General features: G+C 34.2%; 3 protein-coding genes and 1 long non-coding RNA gene across 4 annotated transcripts; 1 reads left to right on the plus strand and 3 right to left on the minus strand.

The window, feature by feature from the left end:
- Positions 1 to 489: 489 nt before the first annotated feature.
- LOC138125312 (luciferin sulfotransferase-like) lies at positions 490 to 2,819 on the minus strand. The gene is made up of 5 exons (XM_069040560.1): positions 2,585 to 2,819; positions 2,438 to 2,534; positions 1,556 to 1,709; positions 1,386 to 1,506; positions 490 to 1,333 (listed from the first exon to the last, which is right to left on the minus strand). Exons 1-5 carry the CDS (start codon positions 2,745 to 2,747, stop codon positions 951 to 953), a joined length of 918 nt encoding a protein of 305 aa, XP_068896661.1. The 5' UTR covers positions 2,748 to 2,819; the 3' UTR covers positions 490 to 950.
- A 9,541-nt stretch (positions 2,820 to 12,360) lies between these two features.
- LOC138125310 (luciferin sulfotransferase-like) lies at positions 12,361 to 14,524 on the minus strand. Its single transcript, XM_069040559.1, has 5 exons — positions 14,318 to 14,524; positions 14,171 to 14,267; positions 13,357 to 13,510; positions 13,187 to 13,307; positions 12,361 to 13,137 (listed from the first exon to the last, which is right to left on the minus strand). Exons 1-5 carry the CDS (start codon positions 14,478 to 14,480, stop codon positions 12,755 to 12,757), a joined length of 918 nt encoding a protein of 305 aa, XP_068896660.1. The 5' UTR covers positions 14,481 to 14,524; the 3' UTR covers positions 12,361 to 12,754.
- Positions 14,525 to 19,548: 5,024 nt separating this feature from the next.
- Positions 19,549 to 22,403, minus strand: LOC138125309 (uncharacterized). The gene is made up of 7 exons (XM_069040558.1): positions 22,231 to 22,403; positions 20,934 to 21,464; positions 20,782 to 20,886; positions 20,302 to 20,729; positions 20,032 to 20,250; positions 19,853 to 19,983; positions 19,549 to 19,800 (listed from the first exon to the last, which is right to left on the minus strand). The coding sequence occupies exons 2-7, from the start codon at positions 21,099 to 21,101 to the stop codon at positions 19,610 to 19,612; spliced, it is 1,242 nt and encodes a 413-aa protein (XP_068896659.1). The 5' UTR covers positions 21,102 to 21,464; positions 22,231 to 22,403; the 3' UTR covers positions 19,549 to 19,609.
- Positions 22,404 to 23,178: 775 nt separating this feature from the next.
- Positions 23,179 to 25,770, plus strand: LOC138125314 (uncharacterized). Its single transcript, XR_011157408.1, has 4 exons — positions 23,179 to 23,193; positions 23,247 to 23,833; positions 23,899 to 24,384; positions 24,442 to 25,770. It is a non-coding gene; the product is annotated as an uncharacterized lncRNA (long non-coding RNA).
- The last annotated feature ends 1,520 nt before the right edge of the window (positions 25,771 to 27,290 follow it).

The raw sequence follows: 27,290 nt of genomic DNA on the forward strand, positions 1-27,290 counted from the left end.
CAAAGTTAACCTATTTGTGATAAAGCCGTCATTAAACGATGGAGATTTGTAAATTTTGAATTTATGTGATTGTCATTTTTGTCCCAGTTTTATTTGTCCATCGACTGTACTATGGCGGACAATAAATTTAGGCCGGCCTGTCATTGAGTTGACATCAAAATGTGAAGCTGGCATTATGTTCAACTAACCCCATTTTCGATTTTTGCCATTCTTGTCATCGTGACAGCGATAATCAAAATTAAAATTGGGAAAAGAAGCGTGCACCAGAGAGAAGTGCTACTACAAATCAGTTATGCTAGTGCGTCATGATCTGTAAGTTACGAAAAAGGCGAAGGAAACGCCAAACAGCTTGAAAACCTTCAGTTTTACAAACTGACACATCAGTCATAATGACAATAAATGGTCGCTTGCATTGACTTTTCCGAAATGTCAGAAATTTGCCGGCCTAAATTTATTGTCCGCCATAGTACAAGGGTACAAAAGTTAGGAAAATTCAAACAATTTTATTTCACAACATAAGACAATAAATTTGGTACAATATTGAACTTGACTAATTTTTTTTTATCAACTTAGCTATTTATACAACGTGATCAAGAATGACTGAGTCTGTTGGTAACAATGAAAATTTGAATGATTTTGGTACCACTGTAATCTAAACGCATTTCCGGTTGTCAGCTTTGACAGAGTTGACAAGCGAATTTGACGTTTACCGTCAAAGGGTCATTTTTGTATTAGCATAAACCATGGCCTCCTAGATCGAAAGAGACAAAGTCTCTTATAAGAGACTTGGTCTCTTTCGATCAAGGAGGCCATGGCATAAACATACTCGACATAACCTAATTTTTTTTTAATGTCGTGTCAAGTTAAAACATCCGGTCAATGCCAATTACGAAATATAAAAACACCAATATTTTTCAATTGTTTCATTGCCAACAGACTCAATCATTAATTTAGATCGAATAATAATCCGTATCTTGGATGTTGCTCGCTGTCCATTCATCAAATCTTTTTTGCATATCTAGTGACATAATTGTCTTATGATCTCCAACTACTCCCTTTCTGAAAAGTCTGCCTTCCGGATGCAATTTGCGCAACGGTTCATGTAATGCTGCGGAATTCACAGCTGGATTTTTCTTCATCGAGTCGAAATCGAGATGACGAATCAACACCTCGATTTGCTCATCGGTCATCGGTTTTTGCAGAAATTGAGACACTCTTCTTATAACTCCATCTAAGTCGCTCTTCATCTCTTCATATCGCAAAAACAGAACGTTTGGATTATGTCTCATCTGCCAGAATGGCAAAACGTGATTCCAATAAGGTGAATATGGAGCTTCAATTATCAATTATTATTCATTTAGTTGCAAAACAGTAACAATAATTACCTTTTTCTCCTAAAAACAATTCACAGAACTCACTGAAGTCACTTCTATAACCCGAAACGAGTTTAAGGAAATGATAGTAAGATACGCAAGTGTCTTTGGCATTGCGTGTTATGTAGATTATCTAAAGAAAAGAAATGATGCTTTGATGTAAGAAAAGAATGTTCATTTACCTTTGGCTTCTTTACTTCACTGGTGATTTCCCTCGGGAGTAATTTGAAAGGCAAATGAGTTTTGATTATCAACCGTTCTTTACCATCTTTTCGATTCTTTATCTGCTCTAGCGCATTCGTATTCGATGCATCCTGTACATCAAGCCCCGCTTTTCTGCGTAAGTAAAAAAATATGTGTACAAAAACGTACCATCTCACTTTGGTTCTAAATATGAATATGGTAAGTAATTTGGAAAAAAGGAAACACAAATGACAGGGGGATGTAAAAGAGAAATTGTTTTACAGAGGTATTTAAAATAATGATGATAAGAAGAAAGGAAATGAATTCGTAAGTTTGAAAATTGTCATTTTACTGGAACTGCAGCAAAAGAAAATAAATGAGTTCGTGTCTGAATTTTTGCTTTTGTAATCCGCTTGAAGATAAAATAGTAGGTATTCAGAGTAGAAGGTCTTTTTGTGCTTCGCCCAGTTGCTAACCTCGACTTCGTCACGGTCTTCAATCTCTGGGCTTGGCACAAAAAGACTCACTTCTACTCTTAATGATATAATCTACTATTCTACGGCTATATTATTACATATACTGAACAGTAATTAAATTTGTCATGCTTGTCATATTCTTTGTTCGGTCTATGTGATTTGAAATTGTGTTTAAAATGACGGAAATGGAGCTGGACTGCACACCGTCAGATATCAGAGAATAAAATAAAATAAATAGGTACTGAACACTTTCATTACAACAAAGCAAAAATACACGAAATTTAGCCATTTCGGAAAACAAAATACCCATACAGTGTGAACATAAAATTTGGAACAAAATTTATAATAATTAATTATATTATCTGGAAGAAATCAGGAATATAATTTGAATGGCTTTTTTCTTACTCCAGAAACGGACTTCGTTCATTAAGAGGAATTTCGGCTCCTTTGAAATTACAATCGTTGACAATCATCCATACCATTTCCCGCGTCCACGTTGAACCTATATTGATAATTTTCAATAAAACATCATATAAACTAATAAATGATTACCAGTTTTTGGATAGCTGCAAATCCAGACATCTCGTTCATCAACTTCCAGATTGTCGATTTGCTTCTTCAATTCTTCATATTTACTTGGAAGGATAACACCATCAAAACTAGTTAATTCTACTGGAAATTTTTTAACACGAGCGTCACTTTTTCCAAGATCCATTTTTATCCGTGCGAAACAGATATAACTGAAATGCTAACCGTAAAGCGACCAATTTATACGACTGATAAGATAAGAAAATAATACATTTTTAATTTGTTTGTTAGAGTGAAGAAAGGATTATTTTGTTTTGAACTTGAAACACAAAAGAGATTTAACAGTTTATCAGAAGACAATAATGAAGGTTGGATAACTTGATCTACAAAACAACAAAAAAGATGTACACAAAGATAAATTAAGAACTAAAGAAATAAAACAAGTAATAATGAAAGTGATGAACATCAAAAAGGTATCAATATTTAATTTTATGTCTGGAAAATATTACAAGACCTGTCTGCAAAATGCTATAAACTTTCATCTTCAATGCAATACAGAGATCAACTACTTCTCCAGCACCTGGGAAGTTTCTCAAATCATCATGATGACCCTTAAACCTGGAAAAAATAGCAGTGTGTCTCAATATTATAAAAACACTAAAGTTATGTTTTTAAACGGAACCTACCCAATTTGATTTTATTTTTGAATTCTATGCTAAATTATAAATCATATTTATACAGGTCGTTTTTACTTATCTGCCATCGTTTTTGATCAGTGGTGCTTTTTTTACCAGAATTTCGAATTTCAGGGGTCCCTTCGAAAATTCGTACCTTCCAAATCGTTACACATAAATTAAAATGATTGACGCTTTTTGATTTATGAATGTTTGCCGCATCTGCTGAGTGTTTACTCAACGACCTGCTCAGTCGCATATGCCTACTGCGATTTTTTAAACATAACAAATTAAAAATGTCAAAAACTCAATTTTTTCAAATGGCACCCCGTATTTATTATTGCACTGGTGGAAAGTTTCTTTAACAAGCTTTTGAACAATATAAGGTTTGTATAGCCGAATCTGAAAATCTAGGGCGCTATCCTAAAATCACTACATTTGGTGCAATTTTTCATTTAAAAAGACAATGCAAAAATCTAGTAGGCCTAACAAAAGATAATCACACAATATAGTCACTCCATAAAAATGAATCAACCAACAAAACAGTGTTTAACAATTAAACATTTAATTATTTCAGTGAAACAGTGTTTAACAATTGAACATTTAATTATTTCAGTGATTTTTAGTGATTTTAAGATAGCACCCTAGATTTTCACATTCGACTATACTGTTGGAAAGCTTGTCAAAAAGCTTTCGACCAGTGCAATAATAAATGGGGGGTGCCATTTGAAAAAAATGAGATTTTGACATTTTTAGTTTGTTATATTTAAAAAATCGCAGTAGGCATATGCGACTAAGCACGTTATGGAGTAAACACTTAACAGAGGCAGCAAACATTCAGAAATCACACAGCGTCAATTATTTTCATTTATGTGCAACTATTTGGAAGGTACGAATTTTCGAAAGGACCCCTGCAATTCGGAATTCTGGTAAGTAAAGCGCCACTGATCAAAAACGATGGCAGATAAGTAAAAACGACCTGTGCAGATTTGATTCACAATTTAGAGTAGAATCCAAAAATGAAATCAAACTGGGTAGGTTCCATTTAAAAAAAACATAACTTTAGTGTTTTTATAATATTGGGACAGCCTATATGTATACAGGTGTCCCAGAACTCGCGAATCAAACTTACAGTGCTGAGATATCGGGGAAATAAATTGACCTTTTGTATGATAACTAATTGTTGCAGCATTGCATCTACCTTCATAAGATCCTTTTAAAGAAAAATTTATTCTTTTACCCGCAACAAATTTATTTAGAATTGAATTATAAGATTCCGCTGGTTTCCAGGATTGTTGACCGTCTATTTGCATTTCTACCTGACAGAAAATACCCAGAAACTAAACTCTCATTTTGGAACAGATCGGTCGTGAAAGCCTCGTTTCCTCGACGAATTACAAAGTTATTATTCTGATAATGATGGTATGAGACACAAATAAATTCAATGCAGTCAAAAGTAGAATAGCGCCCAAAAAGAGTACCTATATTAAAAAACCAGTTTCATAAGGAAGTGTTTATTTCATGACTCCAAGTTTATAAAACGAGTCGCAAAGCGCAAGTTTTATAAAGGACGAATGGAATAAACGCCTCATGAAACGGGTTTTTTGATACTTTTTTTTATATTTTGCACCTTTCGAGCAGTTTTTAAATCAAAAGTAAGAATTTTAAAATTCTGGAAAATTTTATGATGGTTGGCAAAAAACAATTGCAACCTTTGTCGGCTTTGTTGGGATATTAGCGCGTATTTGCTGATGCTGCCAGAATCCTCTAGACTTTAGTAAATTGTACTACCCCTATTATAGAACCGCTTTCAGGTGTTACGATTCTGTTTTTGGTATTGTAACAGCTCTGTCACCCACGCAAATAGAAAATAGTATATTATATGTATATTGAGGGAGAGAAATGCATGATTTTCCTAAGGTGCAGTTTGTAGCCAGAGGGCGAAGCCCGAGGGCTACAAAGCACCGAGGGAAAAATGAGCATTCTCTCCAGAAGTATATATACTATTTTTTTCACGGTAGGGAGTAGAAACAGCACAAAAATCTCAAATTTTAAGAATAAAAAAATGATGACAAATGAGTTGTCATCTTTCGATGAATTTAATGGAATTAGTAGTTGCCTTGACAACACAATTAGATTTTTGTCACAACAGTCAAAAAAAAATGAAAACTCCCATTAGATTTTTGTCACAACTGTCAAAAAAATGAAAACTCCCTAGGGAGCATAATGGCTCCCTAGGGAGAAAATGCTCTACTTCTGTCACGATGTTGACATCCGAAAAGTTGATTTCTACTCCCGATCGTGAAAAAACATTTATTATAACATTCATCTTCGAAGAATCAGTAATTTCAACAACAGTTTATAACAAAACACGTTTCCTGAAACATTGTTCGAATGGATGTTTTGGAACTATAATTTAAAAACGTGCAATTTATCAGCGTACGGAGTATACTACAGCGTGATCATCAACAATGACTGAGTCTGTTGTATCCCTCTACGGTCTGTTGGCAATGAAACAATTGAAAAGTACCGGTGTTTTTTGTCTCGTAGTTGGCACTGACAGGATTTTTTTAACTTGAGACGACATTAAAAACATTTTTGGTTATGTCAGTTATATTTTTGCTATTACAAAAATGAACCTTTCTTGGTAAATATCAAATTTGCCAACTTTTATTGTTACCAACAGATTCAGTTATTCTTGATCACATCGTATCTTCGTCCTACAGTCCAGCATCCAGCTGTTTCTGTTCAACGATCACCGCTTCGTCAGGGGCAAAGGAACGGTAACTAGGTATAATGTCATAAATCTGTCGGAAAGCACTTACACTGACTAAATATGAATAAATAATTCGTGGAAACTTCGGTGATGGTTACTGGAACTGTAAATTCTAAGTAGCGATGCGATTGATGGTGTAGTGACCCAGTTTAAAATTTAAATTTTAATTCTCGGTACCGCCACGAGAGCGCGCCAAATGTGAACGTACTAGCGGCTAGACTCGGTACTAAGGGATGGGGTTGGTAATCCTGGGGAGTTGGCAACAGGGAGAGCGGAAAGATAGCGGGGGTGAAGCGGGCTCTCGCGCGGGTGGTTGAAGAGGGGAGGTCACTTTTGTTACGAGCGTCTAGCTGCAGGGATAAACCCTCCAATAGAAACGTGGGATGGTTGGAGCATTTAAAATTTGCCGCCAATTGACTGTGATATGGTGCGTTTGCAGTAGTGTGGTACAGATACAGAGTGCATGAAGAATTGAAGAGTGGTGTAGGGTGGCTGCATGCATTTCGGTAGCTGGTGGTAGGCCGCTTTCCCTCTTCCGTTGAGTTTGTGATATTTATTGCGTCTGTGAATATAGTGCGGTACTCTTTAATGATTCTTAGCTCTGCTGGCTAAACGTAACAATACCAGCAGGGCAATACGTACAGGGTTATTATTATTATAAACGATTGTAGTCCAAGTAGGCTTAAAAACTGGATAAAATTTATGGTTGCCGCTCCATATGTATAAAAAACATCAAAATGATGTAAATATTTAAGTGAGTACACACCGTTCATACCCAGGAGTTAAATTAGGTGAAAAACAACTCAATATTTTTGGATTCAATCGGTAATTAAAAAAAAAAAATACTCATCACCGTACTTTTCACCTAAAAATGACACTGACAGCGACAAAAATTGACAGTTCACATGAAAGCGGCAAAAATTTCATAACATGGGCATGGCCTGCTTGGACTACAATCATTTATAATAATTACTCACCCTGTAGAAACGTTGCTAAAACTTTGTTCATTCAAGTTATCCTGTAAAATTTGTACTCGCGCATGCGCATTTTGTTCTAGATTTTCATTGGAGGGTTTATCCCTGCAGCTAGACGCTCGTACTTTTGTTTGGTTTTTCGAAACGAACACCTCTTGCGAAGAGCGATACAATTTCTCAAATTTGTAAGTTAAATCTGAACCAATTACACTACCGTTCCGAGTAGCTATTTTGTGTCCCCGTGAAGAATCCGGCGTTTTTTTAATCCACACGGGTAATTTATCCCACGTTCGTTGCCTTTTGTTTTTGTTTTTTGGACCAGGACCACGTGGTAAGGGTATGTTATAAATATCATTTTGTTGCATGCTGTTTCTTTTTAGAAGCTCCCATTTGTTAATTTTAAACGTTATCCCTAAGTTTTCCCCGGAAGGTTCATTTTTATTTTTGACGATCTGGTAATTTCGAAAATTAGTAGCCGCGCGCGTCCATTTTGTTTTGCTTTCACTAACATTTTCTAACGGTACTCGACCAGCCAGTGGTTATTGGATTTGTGCCATTTAAAGGGTTTTTTATTTTATCGTTACTTAACTTTGGCGTTTTTTTCTCTTTTATTTGCTCATTGTTTAATGTTGCGTTTTGATTTGCTTATTTTATCATGGTTTAAGGTTGCGTTTTGCTTTGCTTATTTTATCATTGTTGAATGTGGCGATCTGTTTTGCTGGATTTTCTCATCGGTTAATGTTACTCTTTGTTTGATTGAATTAAACTCGGGTTTTTCTTTGTGTTGTTGCTAGATTTCGGAAAAGTTAAAGTTAAAATGTTGTAAGTACATGGGGGCTAGGTGACATTCAGGAGGTCGGGGGGTTGTTTAGTCAAATTTCCGTGGGGGCGACGGTTATGTAGGACCGTATAACGGAGTCGGAACAAGTTCTGCTGTATGCGACTCTGAGAAGTTGACGTGAAGCCCCCGTCGCAGTTATAGGGACCTCGGGAGTTTGTCGGAAACGATTGGTTGGGGAAGGTGGAACAAGTTCTGCTCTACGCGACTCTGAGAAGCTCATCGTACAACCCCGAACGCTTATATCACTCGGAATTGATCGGTACACAGTAGTCCGACACGCGATACCCGGAGTACCTATAAATGTCGCTGCTTTCAAGACGATTCAGATTATTTTTCTGAGTCCCCTCGCGGCCGAAAGTTTGTTACCTCCAGCTCTAAGCTCCCGTTGGCGTACCTTGACCGCGTAGTTCCAAATTAAACCATTATACCATTAATCAAATTGTAAAATATGAGTAATACCTGGGATACGGTTTTTGAAGAGGGTTTTTCATCCGTCCCTGTCTGTAATAACTTCACCATAATTGGTTCACTCGTTTTGCAAGCTTTAACCTGTCATTTTGTCTGTTATGTACCCGTTCTCTGTTATTTTAAATATTGTTGCATTCATCTTGTCGTTTATCTTTGTGATGTACTCAACTAGTTAATTTCTTGTACTTCATTAAACTTAATTTCTGTCCTTTTGTATTCATTTCAATTTTTTTTTCTCAAAGTTATTACAGGCATTTTTAATAAAAGGCATTTTGCGTCCCTCACATGTGTGTTTTATTTGCGGCACTCTTCCAACTGGAACCCTCATCGTTTGCATTCCGAACCTTTTCCCGCAAAAGAAAGACACAACGTAGGGCTCCTCCGATTCGATGACGATCACAACCACATTTGTTACCGTTTTGCGCAGGTTCGAATATTTGGCGGAAAAAGTAATGTATTCAAATCATTACAATGTAGTGCAATTTGAAAAAAAAGTTGACTATCACCTGTCAAAAACAGAACTCAAGAACAAATATTGGATCAATTCAAATTGTAGCTCATTTAAAACGATTTTGTTTGACACATCATTTATTAAAATCGTATGAAAAATAAGGAAGTTACAGCACCAAAGATTTTTCATAATACACCCGGTATAAAATCTAAATAAAATAGAGAAACATGGTCTATACTTGTTGTACAGTGCGATCAACAATTATTTAGATCAAAGAAGCCTTTGAATTTTTAAACGTATTTCCAAATCTAGACTTTCAGCTGCTCTGGATGCACGGAAGTATTTTGGGTTGCATACATACACCTGTTTCAATTTAAATTTGGAAATTTTTACTGAAACTCGATCAAACAGGCAACAGCGCTGTATGTCCATTCTCTGTTATTGAAAACGCCATTACGATTCGATGATGAATCTTTTATGTTCTAAAGTAAAAAACATTTTTGAGTTAAAATTTGATTCATAGTGACAGTTGTTTGACGTTTATTAATTGAGTTATCAAAGATACGAAAAAGCTGACACTGTCAAAGTCATAGCCGCCCCTTATCTAACTACATAATTGTTGATCGCGCGGTACAAAATAAAGAGTGATCAAATTAATTTGTAATCGAGTTATCCATGAATCCGAAATCGTATGTCGTTACTTGAACTCCACGGTCCAATAAACGCAGCTTGAAACACAGGTTAGATTCAAATCCATGGATGACTCGATTACAAATTAATTTGATCGCTCGATACCTACAAGAACAAAAAATCTAACTATTAATTTCTGAATATTACTACTTATTTGTTTTGCAAACATATTTATTTACCACGACTATTTACGTATATTTTTTTCTAATTCATATAACAAGGGAACACACCCATACACAAAGAATTCTCAACTTTGCTTCTTTGTTAACGAGCTAACTCCTAAAAAATATGGTAAAAAACAATATAAAAATATAAAAATTGTTTTATATGCAACCAATAATACGCATATGAAAATTACATTTTCTCACACAAAAAAGTGGCTATCTGACTATCCGAGAGAAAACTTGACAGTAAAACTATTTGCTTTACTTATCTTTTTTTAATCTTGCTTCTTCGAAAATTTCTGGTTGAGTAATTTTTTGACAGAAAATTGAAAGTATGACACACAATCATTAAACCTAAAGTCCATTCATTTTGTATTGAACTTTTCAAGGTCAAATAATTTAAATTTTGTCACTGTAATTATGTTTTGTAAATAGTGACATGCATATAACCAACATAATGTGATTTAGCAATGCTCAATTCAACGTTTACGGTGTTTACCTGCATATCACTATTTACAAAACATAATTACAGGGCCAAAAAATTAAATTATTTGACCTTGAAAAGTTCAATACTAAATGAATGGACTTTAGTTGTGTTTCAACTATCGAACGATCAAATTAAATAATTAATTTGTAATCGAGTCATCCATGGATCTGAATCCGTATGTCTTTTGTGATTGATATGTCGAGATCTAACCTGTGTTTATTGGAGCGTGGAGTTCAAGTAACGACATATGATTTCGGATTCATGGATAACTCGATTACAAATTAATTTGATCGCCTTGTCCACGAGTGATAACGAGCCGACGGAATTGAAAATGCAATCCACAATACATTTGCAAGCTTACGTGGATATTTGTTTTTTGATTTGAAAAACGTAAAACATAGTTATAGCTGGAACGTTATGGATGTGGATTGGGGACTTGTCGTTAAGTTGGCACTACCAGCAAAAGTAACTAAACGCGCCAATAAGGTTATTGGAATTTATGACAGATCTCACTAATGTACAGTTCAATCATAAGTTGTAAGCAACCTTGAGTTTGACAATCCATATTCAAAACAATTCAATAACTATGTAGTTTCGTGAATTTTGATATAAATGTCGTCATATTCGTTTGGTTAAATGAAATTGTGTTTGTCAAAACTATCTTAACAACAAGAAGAAAACTACAAGGAAATTGAGGATAATTTAATGTGGTAGAGATATTTTCATATTTGATGGCGGAAACAAAAGACTGAGAAATGTCACAAATTTATATTGTCAGTGTCAAATTTTTCAAAGACGTTCGTAATTTCGACAGAACTATAGACAAAATTTGTAATACGTTTGGTTATATTATATGAGAATAACTTTTTGAAGTGAAACTTTTTATGGGAGGGTCTTGAAATTCTGATCAGCAACCTTTTTGTGTGACGAAAAGTGGTGGGGGTAAACACTATTGGGTCGAGTGGAAGCAGTGTCTCTGTCTTTGTCACACTCACGGCATTTATCGATAATGTCCTCTCTTTGATTTGGAGGCTTAAAAATGAACAATGAGTTACGCATTTCGATTTTGTTTAGTGTTATGGTTGTTTATAATTTATTTTCTTCATTAAAATATACAATTTTGTTGTGAATATGCTATTTAAAAGTGATTGATGAATAATTACAATGTTTCCCTGTAATACAAAAGTTTCACTTCTATCGTGCGTCTTTACGACACATTCTGTTTTTTTTTTTGAACCACTGACAAAAATTGGTTTTCCTAGAATTGATTTTTTCAATCTATTTAATGAAAATTTAAATTTACCTAGACATTCCTTTTTACGGCGTTTATGAGAAATTTGACACTGACAATACATTTTTGTAACATTTCTCAGTCTTTTGTTTCCGCCACCAAATATGAAAATACCTGTAGGTACCTAATTGTAACTGAAAACTTACCAAGTGCAACAAACAAGCCATATCCGAAGATACGCACACAGTATTTTTTTTACTATCGTTAGAATTAGACTTAATATCAAATACAACATATTTTCTTCTTTACTAACCAAAGAAGCCTCTTGTTATATGGTGATATTTGGAAAAAATCCTTGCGACAATAATAATTTCTCAAAGCATTTAAAGTTGCAGTTTTATACAAATGTTTCGGTTTTTACCTTAGAAGTATATTAAGCAAGTTAGCAACGAAAGAGAGTGATGATTGTGACATAGCGTAGTGTTGTAAAGTAGCAGCGGCTATTACCAGAAGAGTTTTGATGAAAACTAAATCAAAACAGTTGCAGAAGGCTACCTAAAGAATTGTGGAAATGACAACAAACAAATACTTTTAGATGAGCAAATCTCATTAAGTAACAGTTTAATTATTTTCCTCACATTTTCAGGTTGTAATATTATGTAAACCTATGATTCTTCATATCTTCAGAAAAGAAATTGAGAGGACTTAGATCGGATAAACGAGCTGATCACTCGATTGGACGACTTCTGCCAATCCAGTTATTTGGATGTGTTCGGTTCAAGTGATCTCGTGGCTAAAATAGTGCAATGACGCTCCATTTTGTTGTAAAATAATGTTCATCTCAAACATGTTTTCGAATGGTATTTTCTTTTTGGAAAATGACTTTGAATATGAGAATAAAACAATTAGTGAAATTTACTTATGAAATCACTGGAAAAAGAATTGAAAGATCTTTTAAATGATGCATCACAAGACTTTTTCCGAGGAGATGTCACAAGGGTAACTACCCCTGTGGTTGTCCCTGTCGGGAAGGAAAAGTTAGGAAAATTCAAACAATTTTATTTCACAACATAAGACAATAAATTTGGTACAATATTGAACTTGACTAATTTTTTTTTATCGCATCGTACTTAATTAACTTAGTTATTTATACAACGTGATCAAGAATGACTGAGTCTATTGGTAACAATGAAAATTTGAATGATTTTGGTACCACTGTAATCTAAACGCATTTCCGGTTTCAGCTTTGACAGAGTTGACAAGCGAATTTGACATTTACCGTTAAAGGATCATTTTTGTATTAGCATAAACATACTCGACATAACCTATTTTTTTTTAATGTCGTGTCAAGTTAAAACAACCGGTCAATGCCAATTACGAAATAGAAAAACACCAATATTTTTCATTTGTTTCATTGCCAACAGACTCAGTCATTAATTTAGATCGAATAATAATCTGTATCTTGGATGTTGCTCGCTGTCCATTCATCAAATCTTTTTTGCATATCTAGTGACATAATTGTCTTATGATCTCCAACTACTCCCTTTCTGAGAAGTCTACCTTCCGGATGTAATTTGCGCAACGGTTCATGTAATGCTGCGGAATTCACAGCTGGATTTTTCTTCATCGAGTCGAAATCGAGATGACGAATCAACACCTCGATTTGCTCATCGGTCATCGGTTTTTGCAGAAATTGAGACACTCTTCTTATAACTTCACCTAAGTCGCTCTTCATCTCTTCATATCGCAAAAACAGAACGTTTGGATTATGTCTCATCTGCCAGAATGGCAAAACGTGATTCCAAAAAGGTGAATATGGAGCTTCAATTATCAATTATTCATTTAGTTGCAAAACAGTAACAATAATTACCTTTTTCTCCTAAAAACAATTCACAGAACTCACTGAAGTCACTTCTATAACCCCAAACGAGTTTAATGAAATGATAGTAAGATACGCAAGTGTCTTTGGCATTGCGTGTTATGTAGATTATCTAAAGAAAAGAAATGATGCTTTGATGTAAGAAAAGAATGTTCATTTACCTTCGGCTTCTTTACTTCACTGGTGATTTCCCTCGGTAGTAATTTGAAAGGCAAATGAGTTTTGATAATCAACGGTTCTTTACCATCTTTTCGATTCTTTATCTGCTCTAGCGCATTCGTATACGATGCATCCTGTACATCAAGCCCCGCTTTTCTGCGTAAGTAAAACAATATGTGTACAAAAAAATGTACCACAGGGGGGTGTAAAAGACAAATTGTTTTACAGAGATATTTAAAATAATGATGATAAGAAGAAAGGAAATGAATTCGTAAGTTTGAAAATTGTCATTTTACTGTAACTGCAGCAAAAGAAAATAAATGAGTTCGTGTCTGATATTTTTTTGTAATCCGCTTGAAGATAAAACAGTATGTATTGAGAGTAGAAGGTCTTTTTGTACTTCGCCCAGTTGCCGACTCTCTGGGCTTAGCACAAAAAGACTCACTTCTACTCTTAATGATATAATCTACTATTCTACAGCAATATTTATTACATATACTGAACAGTAATTAAATTTGTCATGCTTGTCATATTCTTTGTTCGGTCTGTGTGATTTGAAATTGTGTTTAAAATGACGGAGATGGAGCTAGACTGCACACCGTCAGATATCAGAGAAGAAAATAAAATAAATAGGAACTGAACACTTTCATTACAACAAAGCAAAAATACACGAAATTTAGCCATTTCAGAAAATTTTCCATTCTGGTCGAAAACAAAATACCCATACAGTCTGAACATAAAGTTTGGAACAAAATTCATAATAATTATATTATCTGGAAGAAATCAGGAATATAATTTAAATAGCTTTTTTCTTACTCCAGAAACGGACTTCGTTCATTAAGAGGAATTTCGGCTCCTTTGAAATTACAATCGTTGACAATCATCCATAACATTTCCCGCGTCCACGTTGAACCTATATTGATAATTTTCAACAAAACATCATATAAACTAATAAATGATTACCAGTTTTTGGATAGCTGCAAATCCAGACATCTCGTTCATCAACTTCCAGATTGTCGATTTGCTTCTTCACTTCTTCATATTTACTTGGAAGGATAACACCATCAAAACTAGTTAATTCTACTGGAAATTTTTTAACACGAGCGTCACTTTTTCCAAGATCCATTTTTATCCGAGTGAAACAGATATAACTGAAATGCTAACCGTAAAGCGACCAATTTATACGACTGATAAGATAAGAAAATAATACATTTTTAATTTGTTTGTTAGAGTGAAGAAAGGATGATTTTGTTTTGAACTTGAAACACAAAAGAGATTTAACAGTTTATCAGAAGACAATAATGAAGGTTGGATAACTTGATCTACAAAACAACAAAAAAGATGTACACAAAGATAAATTAAGAATTAAGAAATAAAACAAGTAATAATGAAAGTAATAAACATCAAAAAGGTATCAATATTTAATTTTATGTCTGGAAAATATTACAAGACCTGTCTGAAAAATGCTATAAACTTTCATCTTCAATGCAGTACAGAGATCAACTACTTCTCCAGCACCTGGGAAGTTTCTCAAATCATCATGACCCTTAAACCTGGAAAAAAAAATAGAAAATGTCTCCTCCTGCTGCAGGCCCATAAGCTTTATTACCAGTCCTTTCCAAAGTTATACGTTAAGAAACTTTACATAACAATAACAGGAAGGAAAATAAACTAGGCAAAAATTAATACGGAAATTTTTATTTTTTGAATTTTTTAAGACTACAGTTTAAAATTTGTAATAAAATGTGTTAGAAATATACAGGGTGTCTCAGCTAAGACTTTCGAGCCTAATAACTCAGTTATTTTCCAGCGGATTTTTGTGAAATTTAAAATGCAGATATTTTAGACGGTGAAGAAAATCTTCGACTCCATGAAATTGCGACATAATGCGATACAATTCGTCGTCGTCATCAAGTCGACGTGGATGATGATGTGGAAGATGATGCGAGAACACCCTCACCCCTTACGGCCCAAGTGGTGGAAAACACGGTGGTGTGATAGTTGATATGACCATAAATGGTCATATCCCTGGCCTGGCAACATTTTTGTGTACGTGGCCACGGTGGTGAAATATTGGGGATGGGGGTAGTATATAAGCTAAAAATGTTAAGAAGGGAGACATTCTCTCTTCGCCATTGTACAAGCATAACGTGAAGTCACGTGCGTTTATTGTATTTTACCAGATTTATTTTAGAAGTTAATAAATCGTTACTAAGATTTTCCATCTCGTTTAATTGTTCTTACAATCCCATTAATGAAATCACCCAAGGCTTAAAAACGTAATTTTACATGCCTTTTTAAAATGTTGAATCAATTAAGATTTACATAAAAAATTGATCGTCAATAAAAAATGCTGTAGGGAAAAACTCGTCCTTGAAAGACGTCTGGTTTGCAATAAAAAAGCAAAAAACTATGTTAAACGTGGCTGCAAATGCAAAAACGTAGACGCGTATGAAACAAACGCGCAATTTTGCAGAATTTTGGTCATCCCTTTTCGCAGAAGCGCAGGTGTAATATTTAACGTTTATCTTGCTGACCTTACAAACACTTACAAAGTTAAAGACAACATTTGGACGTAATTTATTATGCTGGATGCTTTAATTCTTCCATAAAGGACTAAAACACGATCGGGATATTTTAGCAATGTAATTTACACTCACCGGCAAAAAAAAACGGAACACTAATTAGTCAACAACAAATTATTCCCATAATACCTATTTTGATGTATTTTGACCAGGAGGCGATGATAGCAAACATAACCTTGAGCATTAGCATAGGCTATTTTATTAGCAATTTCGCATAAAAACCAATTTTTTGCTTAAAAACTTTCTTTTCTTAAATTTACCATTTTTATAATAATCAAGCAACCTGGTTAAATTTTTATAACTTTTGTAATTTTTTATTATTGTTAACTTCGAATTTAAGTGCAGAACGTAAAAAAATGCCTCTAGCTGGTGTAAATATTGCCAGAGCAGTAGCTTTGGTTGAAGACTGTTGTTGTTTCCGTTGTGCAGCTAATGCTATTGAGGTTCCTCTTGCTAGTCGTCACAGAGCTGTTAGAAGGTTTCAAGAGACTGATTGAAAAAGAACAACCACATACCGCGACGATAGATTTTTAAATAATAATGGTGTTCCGCTTTTTCTGCCGGTGAGTGTAGTTCACGTACGCTTCCTGTGTCTTGAAATAAATTGACGACTCTCTTAACCTTACATTTTGTGAAGCCTACATTTGGATAGTGTTCCACGAGGAAACGAACTGTGTCATTGAAGTACTTATGACACATAGGCAAAAAAAATTTCCTTTTTCAACAATATTGAAATTTCTGCCGCTGTAGTCTATTTTTAGAGTATTTTCAATAAATTTTCACAATTTGGCGTTTCTAATAAAGCGCGCCCAATTTTGACAGACTTTAAAGGGTGTACAAAATGTTGCTTGGCAATTAATCATCAATTGTTTCAAAGGGTAACTGCTCAAATACCTTCAAATTTTACATTAAATTTTTAACGACAAAATCTAATCTTTTCGTTGAATCAGACGAGTGATTTACTTAATTGTTTGTGTAGACCCCTATTTTTTAATGTTTAACAATCTAATAATAATCGCGCATAATTTTCGACAAAGAAAACATGTGTTAAAATTACATGTTTTAACTTAACTTTACATAAAACTGACAATAAAAATAATTTCAATAAACATATAACGTTTCCTTGGTTATCACAACCGGCACCGCACTTGACCAAAATGGAAGCACAAAATTACAGTTAAAATAGGTTTTGATTTAATGAAATTTAAATTATTTTTTCTATTATTGATTCAAAAAATTGAAATTCACGCATAGTTATCGGTGCCTGAAGTGGGTCATTTTCTAACGTGTATTTCTTTTTGCATTGTTAGTAAGATCGAAACCATAGAAACCATACAAAACAGTGTGTGAAATGCGATTTCACGCACACGACTATTTCTGTGTTTCACTTCACGCACTGTATTTTATTAGTTACCTAGCAACATGGTCACTGCATTGAAACTTCAGAGTCCCTTCAAAAATTTGAATTTTTAATTTCAATTTTTTGAATCAATTATAGAAAAAATATTGTTTATATTTCGTGCGTGAAGATGTTTTTGTGCATTCAAAGGCTTATACTGCCTCGACCTTCGTCTCGGCGTAAAAGACCTTTTCATGCACAAAAAACACTCTCTTCACGCACTTAATATAAAAATAACTATTATAGGCAACTCGTGTTAGCGTGCTTTTTTTTTCATTCGTATGAAAAAAGTTGCACTTCTAACACTCGTTGTCTAAACAACTATGTATTTGCAAATTTTCGTTATCACGTCTGTATCACATTTGACGGATGAAACAAAAACTATTACTCGTAAATTTGACTTTTTAAAAACAGCACTAGAGTATTTTAATGAGAGTGTGAAAGAGGCATTTAGCAAGTTTTTTAAAAGCTAATTCTCTTTGCCGTTAACAAAAAAAAGCACGTTTAACTGAACGGGAAAGAATAGAAATTTTAACAATGGTTGGATATGGTGATAAGCTAAGAACACATGAGGAAACATGTGAATTATTCAACCAAGAATATCCTGATAGACCGCCTATTGCAAGTTTCACAGTAGGTAAATTGGTTGCCAAATTTACTGAAACGGGATCCGTCCATGATTTGCCTCGGCAAGGTCGACCTCCAGTAAAGGAAGAAACCAGATTAGATCTGTTGTCGGAGACAGCAAAGGCGCCGGGTTTTTCCCATGTCTCAAGCACCTGGGACCAACCAGCCACTCTGGCCGAGTGCGCATAATAGGGTTTTTCCTGGGTACCTGCACCCTGTACATAAATACCTTGTACATAGCTAGTTTTAAGGGTTGTTGTTGTAACTACCGTAGAAAGCTGACCAATACATGTATAATCTCATTCAACACGTTTTATTTATTCAGTCGAGTAAATTAATATAGTGCGAAACGCCGCATTATTCATAACATCTGTTATACTTGAAGCTGAAGAAAATCCTCACCATTCTACAAGGCAACTAGCCCTAAATCACAATGTGGACCACTCTTTTGTCGTGAAGTTGTTCAAGAAAGAGTAAAAAAGAGAAAAAAGAAGAGAAAAAAAATCATCATTTCAAGTTCAAGAATAATCCAGGATCCAGACCGCCGCTTGCAACGAAAAACTAATGTTACGCTGCGATGAAGACCCCAATTTTTTAAATAATATCCTATTTTCTGACGAAGCCACTTTTTGCACGAATGGGACAGTAGTACATCGTTACAATTGCAGGGTATTGGTCAAGAGAAAATCCTCACTGGACTCAAGACTCTCACAGTCAACGCCAAGGGAAATTAAATATTTAAATTGGAATAATCGGACCGCATTTAACAGGGCCTTACTTTTTTGAAGGAAACCTTACAGCAGCAAGTTATTTGGACTTTTTGCGATTTGATTTAGTGCCAGCTCTGACAATAATGTTTCCAGATAATCACGAAGCAAATGTACCCCATCAAGATATTTGATTTCAACAAGATGCGACGCCTCCTCACTTTGGAATCAACGTCCGTCAATATCTTGACGCCACATTTCCTGGAAGATGTGTCGGACGTCGTGGAGCAATTGACTGGCCACCGCGTTCCCCAATCGATAAGAAATGTTGTTAGATACCTCCACAAGAAAATTAAAAATGTCATACAAGTAACTTTCTCTTAAACTATGTTGCCAATGAAGTCTTATCTAAAACTAAACTCCAAACAAATTATTTTGAACTCAACGTGAAAGAGACGCTGCAACGACGCACCGAAGGAGTATTGTGTGTTGCCGACATCACGTTGTGCACTTTATTCGAGCGATCAATTTAAATTGTAATTGAGTCATCCATGTCTTTTGCGATTGATATGTCGAGATTTAACCTGTATTTATTGGAGCGTGGAGTTCAAGTAACGACATACAATTTCGGATTCATAGATAACTCGATTATAAATTAATTTGATCGCTCTTTATTAATTTGCATCACAACTACTACGCTCTTGTATTTTCTGCACTCCTGATAACGTATTGGTTAAAACCGTAGTTTAAACTCTGGTTAGCGCGTTGCAAAATGCGCTTATTTAACTAAAATTAATAAACATTGCAACAAACATTGACACGAAACTTGTTTATAAAATAAATGTTATAAAGAAAGATATCGTAAACCAAGCACAGTTAACGATTAGAGAATTATTTATTTATATTTATTAAGACAATTAATTAAAAATAACAACACTTAATTTTCATTAAAATCTGGCACATTTTTCCCATCTATATTTCTATACTGCCATTCAGCCGCACCCCATCCCTTCACGCCATTAATCTCAAAAGTGCACAACCTCTCAACCACTTTGCTTTCCCAATCTTTACTCAAATAAAAATGGGGAGAATGCACCACATTTACTTGCATCGTATACCGCTTCCCTCCTGGAAGCAATCGTTAAAACATAAATTCACCTCAGTTTACCCTCTTGCTCACCTGCTTCAAAACTGAAGGCGTAGTCGACAGGAGGACAACCATCCTCGCCGTGCTGGTACAATTGCAAATCACAAGACGTCACAGGATAAATTTTCTTATCACCAGCTGAGTACACATAACCTATAGTCAATCTGAAAAATTTTGATGACATTTTTATTCGTGATTTGTTGCGACTCTACCGAGAGAAAGAGATGGGCAAGCAGATCATCCCAACGTTGAACCTGTCACCGTTTTCAGCAGTGACGAAGTGCAACCCATATCGGTGGAAATTCCTCCATTCGCGTTGTAGCCCAAAACTGTGGTCCCTTAAAGCGTTGATATCGATGTTGTAAATGTGACCGTTGATCGTGACGCGACCTTTGATGTCTCCATGTTGCTCGTAATGGGTCTGGTGGTTACTGCAAACTGTTCAGTAGAAGAGAAAAATTGGAAGGTTTGATTCTAATTACGCTTTCAAATTTTCAAAATAGTCTTTACTGAACTTCTCGTAGGCCATCGATTTGGCCATCGCACAAGCGTCCATGTCGGTATCAAAATTGAAATATGGCAAGTCAGAACTCCACTCCGCTTCTAACCTCACGTGAACCACTTCCTTGCGATTTTTGTGCCTCTTCATTTCTCCCTCATAGGAAATTTTCCACTTTTGCATTGGAAATTCTGGGGATATTTTAATCCCTTCAGCTTCGTACTCCTCCACCTCTTCGATTTGGTACAGTGAAGTCCCTGGTAGTTTCGGTGTTTCCAACAGTCCAAGCCCAGAATCTTTGACCATGAGGTACAAGAAACCATCAACTAATTTATTTTTTCTTCGTGCAGTTCCTACAACCAAATAGTCACCACTTTTATTGGCGCCGTTAAAATACACAGCATCGATGGCCTAGAAATTTCAAATTAATGCATTTTTACGGCACTTGTTTTGAAAACACTACATTCGGATGTGGCGAGAGCTTCTGTGCTTTGTCGAGTTCACTAAGTTCGAGAAACTCTTTGGTTAAGTTGCCTCTCCTAAGTACACGTTTCGTTTTATGAATCAACTAGAAATTGCTTGTAAAATGTGACTAAGATTGTATTTATAGCAAACCTTTTGAGCTGATAGAATTGTGAACATGAAGATAAATTTGAGCCAGAAGAATCCGTTGGGTCTTTGATAGATGTTCAAAATTGCTGGAGGGTTTTTATTTACCAATAGAAAAATTGCTATAATTAGTAGTGAGAGAGATATTATAGAGAATTCTATCAAATATGCCATGTTTGCACGAGCGCGACTTTTACCTAACTGATCGTCGATCCGAGAAGATTAGATAAGTTATGATTCAAGTAGTCGCTGATAGGATAAGTGCTGCCAATTATGTCATACAGTGTGGCAAACAGGACAACACTACAGCGTATACAGATAAATAAAAGTCAAAAGAATATAAAATAAAAACATCTATTTAATATAAGTCATAAGAATTGCACTATTATAAATAGGAACTTAAAGTTTTTTAGAAACAGTCGCATTGTCCTTTAATGCACCATCCAGTATAAGAAGGGTGCCTCAATTTGCACTCAAGTCTGCATATGTTGTCGACGCAGCTGGCCCTCTTACTACGTCCAAATTCATATTCTGATTCTGTAAAAAAAACTTAAGTCATGTTTTGTTACAAAAATCATTTTTTTCTATAGCAGATGTTTTATCTATTCAAATCAAAAAGTTAAGTAGCATTTTAACCGCAAGGGTAGATAAAGTGCTACTTTAACAGCAAGGGTAGATAAAGTAATTAATTTTTTTTATTATCCTAACAACACTCATACTAACGAGATTTTAAAAACTGACATGATTAGAGGTATTTTCATATTTGGTGGCGGAAACAAAAGACTGAGAAATGTCACAAAAATGTATTGTCAGTGTCAAATTTCTCATAAACGCCGTAAAAAGGAATGTCTAGGTAAATTTAAATTTTCGCTAAATAGATTGAAAAAACAAATTCTAAGGAAACCAACAAATTCTAAGGAAACCAATTTTTGTCAGTGTTTCAAAAGGAAAAGTTATTCTCATATAATCAAACGTATTACAAATTATTTCTCTAGTTCGACGATGAATAACTTTCTTATTGCCAATTTGCTGCATTTCTGTCGAAATCACGAACGTCTTTGAGAAATTTGACACTGACAATACAAATTTGTGACATTTCTCAGTCTTTTGTTTCCGCCACCAAATATGAAAATATCTCTAGTAATGATTAAAAAAAATGTTTTAACAATAAAATACAAATGCTATAGAAAAAAATAGAATATTATATACGACGATAAAATTTAATTATCTTCTCGAGCGTGAAAAACGTTCTCGAAGATAAAATTCAATTTTATCGTCTTGTATAAAAATGTATTAAATTTACCTTGTTCGGCAATAGAAAAGGCACTGGCAGTCAAAACAAAGACTGTGGCGATTAAAACGAAAATAATGGTAACTTTCATTTTAAATATTTGTGTTGGCACTGGTACTGTGACTAAGTAAAATGTTGATATGAGGTGAGAGTGAATCGTTTGTCTTTTATACATGTTGCTAATCGCAGAAGACTGGAGAACAAGCTAGGGGAATTACTTTTTCCCGATTTGTTGAGGTCATGAACTGTTTGCGTATTGCATTCATTATCGCACTTGAAGTGCAGTTGTGATAAATAAGTAATTGAAATTCTAAAATTAAATGTTTGGGAAATTCATGTTTGTATCTAATAAAATACACTCTTTGAAGCATCGTGTATTTCCCATAACAAAAAATTAATGAACAAAATCAGTCAAACACTAAAGTCTTTAAAGCAATCTTAATTAATTAATTAATTAATTAATTAATTAAAGGTGTGAAAAAGTTTAGGTCAGAGGTTTTTCAAAATGTTCAAAATACGAACATGGGAATCAGTTGTACTGTTGTTTGAACAAAACGGTGACCTATTGTAAACATTTAATTTGATTAATAACATTTATTACCTAATTGTTTTGAAATCGTAACAAAAATGTTATTCTTTTTTATTTGTGATTGTTAATAACATAACTGAACATTTTTCTGCCTTATTTGGTACGTTGGTACTTTATTAATTTGTTTTCATTGTTCTAATCAGGTCACCTTGATTTTTGTAGTGGATAAAATTAAATTAAAACTAACTATTAAAGAATCAAAGCATTTTTGTTGGAGATATTCAATGAAAGAATGACATCAATTCCATGCCCCGTGATAGAATATACTGAAATCCACGGCTGTCGGCCAATCACATCCCTCGTATTTTCATTGTCCAATGGCAGATTCCCAATCGGATGCGTTTGTAAACAATAAGTCGCGCATCGCTTAGCAACGGCCAAACGAGGTAAAATTTTAATTATCAAATATAAAAAATCTAATTAAATTCAATTTTCCAAGATTGTTTTTTCTTGGTATAGTCGTGGAGAAAGTATAGTCTTCAGCTCGCCTATAATGGGTATTATTCACTCGGATGATTCCACCACTCGCCTACGGCTCGTGTTGCAATTTTCATCCTCTTGAATATGAATAATAACCACCATTATACGCTCATTGTAGAATATAAGTAAGTGTGTACTATTATTTTTTAAATCTGTAAATTAAATATCTAAAAATCTTTTCATTTTACCCTATCGCTTTTTATCTAGAGAAACATAATAGAATTTTTATTTACAAATGAACAGTAATAAAAAAGGACAACTGTGTAGGTGAAACGTGGTAAGCACGATCACGTATCGCCAATATTGTACAAAACCGAGATAAAACTTCCCAGTAAAGGGGATTCCTTTGCCCCCGACGATAACCTCTCCATTTGGTAAACATATAAAATTGCAAGTCTCGTTCGAGTTTGAATCATATTTGTATCTGCCTCAGACTAAGCAGTATCAACAATCACCTAAAAATGACGAAGATTAGCTTTTTGTTTGCTTTAGTAGCAGCTCTTTTCATTATCTCTACTTCAGCGATGCCTCATGAAGATGTAGAAGGTAAGCAGTGTTCAGAATCAACTTGTAACTGAAATTAATTACATTTTCCTTTTTTCCTTTTGTAGTTTTTGAGGAAGCGGTACACCGTGTAGAGAGAGGATTTTTCTGCAATCCAGGGCTCTGCCACCGACAATGCAAACAGAGTGGTCATCGCAGAGCATCATGTTCTGGAGATGAATGCGTTTGCCTTGGATAGAAAAGTGACATTTGTGTACATACAATATTTATTATATGTATTTATTGATTTTTTATTTTTTTTAAATTTCTATGCTCTATGGTGTTATAAAATAAAGCTTGTTTGAAATTTACATAATTTGATTAATTAATAACAATTAGAAACCGTATGAATATTGAAAACTAAGATAAAACTTCACAGTAAAGAAACATATAAAATTGCAAGTATTGTTCGAGTTTGAATCATATTCGCATATGACTCAGACTAAGCAGTATTAACAATCATCTAAAAATAATGACGATTAGCGTTTTGTTTGCTTTACTAGCAGCTCTTTTCATTATTTCTACTTCAGCGATGCTTCATGAAGATGTGGAAGGTAAGCAGTGTTCAGAATTAAGTTCTAACTGAAATTAATTAGGTTTTTCTTTTGTAGTTTTTGAGGAAGTGGAACATCGTGTAGAGAGAGGATTTTTGTGCCATCCACATATGTGCCGCCGACAGTGTATGCAAAATGGTCGCAGCAGTGCAATATGTTACGGAAACGAATGCGTTTGCATTGGATATCTATATGTATAATTTTTTTAAATTGTTTATGTTCATGTTGTCATATCAAAAATAAGGTTTTTCGACCTCCGTCTAGAAACACTGATGTTTCATTCGTCTAAATCGTCTGGAAACTAGCATTTCCCTGCTTAGGCAAGAAAATCGACACAGGAATTTTTAATGAAAGATTTTTGGTTGGCAGCACAAAATGTCAATGTCATGTGGAATTTTTGGACAATTTTTTAAGTGTAAAATATCGATGTCGGGCAAATTTGTATCCTTTATGGCAAGCTATGCATTGTGTATAAGCGACTTCTTAGTAATAACAGAGAGGACGACGACGGTTTTGAATATTTGAGGAATAGATTGACTTTGGTAGTGACTGTCGCTTCTGGGATTCTTTATGTTGCCAATGAAAGAAAAATAAATTCCCCATTCGGTAATTTTTTAACAAAAATTATTATATTTTGCTTTAAATAAATTGTCGGCCGAAAAAATGTTGTGTATTACACGGCTAGAAAATGTTTTGCAAGTGCTCTCACTAGTGCCGCCTCGGTTGGCGCCTCTGTTCCACAAACCGTGCTTGCACTTGCAAAATAGCATTTTCTAGCCTTGTGATACAAATAACTATGTATTAAAAATTTTCCAAAATTAACCGAAAATTTTAAATTTTCAAAAAGTATTTCTTAAAATTCAAAATATTTGTTTGGCATGGAAATGTAATACATAGATAGTTTTCAAATAATTTTCATCTCATTTTTGTTCTTTGTGGATCAGAGCATTAAAGTATTAAACAACAACCATTATTTTTCCTTAGCAATTACATATATTAAAAACATACAAGAAATACAACACAAATAGTGATAAAATGCAATAAAAAAGGATCTTCTCTTGAGATTACTTTCATAAACGTAGAAAAGTAAGAATATTAAAATTCTCTTCTGGGGAATTTTATGATGGTTGACAAAAAACGATTGAAACTTGGGATATTCACGCGTATGGACCTTTACATTTATATAAAGATGGAAAATATGCGCAGGAGATCTACGCATTGTGAGAGAACAGTTGACCGCAATACTTATTTCCATTGGTTTGTGTTGGTTTAATTCGTCGAAGTTATTTCTACCTAACTGTCAACATCTTTGTTGTCTCATAGGACGCATAATTCCTTTGCGCACTGTCGTCACTGTGCGACAAAGAGCATCCTTATTTGCAAAGGTCCATTGGCTGACGCTGCCAGAATCCTCTAGTCTAGATTTTAGAGGAGTCTGGCAGCACTAACATGATAACCTTAAATTGTACTATCGCTATTATACAACTGCTTTCAGTTGTTGTGATATTGTTTTTGGTTTCACAATGGAGCTATTGTAAACGCAAAATATAGAAAATATAATAGCGGTGGAAAAATTATCTTGTTGAAATCTTAAAGACAACTACACTTTCTAAAGCTACAAAGTCCCACGTGGGGAAAAATGCAGCAGTCACTGCAGTGTCCATTGATAGTACATGGTCTGTTTACGCAGGAATCTTTAACGGCTGCACGAGCAAGTCTTCTTAAAACTGTTGAAGAATTTTTTTAGTAATTGCTACACAAGAATTATACTGAAGACACTTACCAGGTCTGTCTTCTACATCTGACGACGACTCAGTCACAATCAAAACAGTTGCCAAAAGAAGACCGAAGACGGCAAGATATTTCATTTTGGAGAGATATAGTTTCTAAGACTTGACTCGATAATATTATCGCAGAGCGTTAACGTGTGATAATGCCACTTTAACGCAATAACATGTCTTTTATATGGAATGGAATTTAACGGGGTCAAGTTGGACACGGGGAATCCTCGAGTCCACACTGCTTATTCTAAGAAACTAAATATGGCAATATTCTTATCTTTATTTTGCAGTGTGTGTTTTATACGGTGCGATCAATTAAAAAATAAATCGAGTCGGCGTGTTACCTATGGCAACCCATGCTATAGCATAGGCTCCAAAGCAAACTCGATTTATTTTTTAAATGATCGCTCGGTAGTTTTAAAAACTAGGCAAAAATGAATAGGGAATTTTTCCATTTTTGAATTTTTTATAAATGCCGTTTAAAATTTGTAATGAAATGTGTTACAAATATATTAATATACACATTAAATAATGTAATGGTTTAATTACTTATAAAATTATCTTGTGTTTAAAAATACGTGGGAGGATTGGGGCAATTATTTTGCTTTCCAAGAAAAATTGTGGAATTCCCTATTCATTTTTGCCTAATTTATTTTTAGTGTAAAAAAGTAACAATTATACTTTGTTTGTTGTGGTTTAGAGGAAGGTAAGATATATTGACGTTAGAAATAATGAATTTAAATGGAGCTTTAACAAAAGTTATTTCCAAATTAAAATTGTACTATGTACTTTGTTTATTTATGTTTTTAGTGTAAGTAACTAAAAATGAGATACAGTATCGGACATAAGTAAAGCAACAAAGTTATAATTTACCATAATTTGAATATTTTGGAATTTTAGAATTATGTCATTCATATTTTAAATCTTAATTAACATAATAATTGTGTGTTTTAATTTGTCTATGACACTAGTGACTTTGATATCTAAAAAAATTAGGTAAACTACCAAAAACCTTGTATTTTTTATTTTGATTGTAGTAGTCTACTAATATTATTTTATTATAAACGATAACGCTTATTTAATTGTTTTTAATCAGTTCTCTCAGTGATAAATTAAAAAGGACAA

This window comes from Tenebrio molitor, chromosome 3, assembly GCF_963966145.1.
Source record: "Tenebrio molitor chromosome 3, icTenMoli1.1, whole genome shotgun sequence".
Classification (NCBI taxonomy): domain Eukaryota; kingdom Metazoa; phylum Arthropoda; class Insecta; order Coleoptera; family Tenebrionidae; genus Tenebrio; species Tenebrio molitor.

Bases quoted from the DNA above. Each gene is read 5' to 3' on its own strand.
- LOC138125310 (XM_069040559.1), bottom strand. From the start codon at position 14,480: ATGGATCTTGGAAAAAGTGACGCTCGTGTTAAAAAATTTCCAGTAGAA. The intron at 13,511-14,170 runs GTAAGAAAAAAG...TTACTTACGCAG, and splicing joins GAACGAAGTCCGTTTCTGGA to AAAAGCGGGGCTTGATGTAC. The intron at 13,308-13,356 runs GTAAATGAACAT...TCTTTTCTTTAG, and splicing joins GTGAAGTAAAGAAGCCGAAG to ATAATCTACATAACACGCAA.
- LOC138125312 (XM_069040560.1), bottom strand. From the start codon at position 2,747: ATGGATCTTGGAAAAAGTGACGCTCGTGTTAAAAAATTTCCAGTAGAA. The intron at 1,710-2,437 runs GTAAGAAAAAAG...TTACTTACGCAG, and splicing joins GAACGAAGTCCGTTTCTGGA to AAAAGCGGGGCTTGATGTAC. The intron at 1,334-1,385 runs GTAATTATTGTT...TGATAATTGAAG, and splicing joins ATTGTTTTTAGGAGAAAAAG to CTCCATATTCACCTTATTGG.
- LOC138125309 (XM_069040558.1), bottom strand. From the start codon at position 21,101: ATGGCATATTTGATAGAATTCTCTATAATATCTCTCTCACTACTAATT. The intron at 19,984-20,031 runs GTAGAGTCGCAA...AAAATTTTTCAG, and splicing joins TTGCCCATCTCTTTCTCTCG to ATTGACTATAGGTTATGTGT. The intron at 19,801-19,852 runs GTGAGCAAGAGG...GATTGCTTCCAG, and splicing joins CGCCTTCAGTTTTGAAGCAG to GAGGGAAGCGGTATACGATG.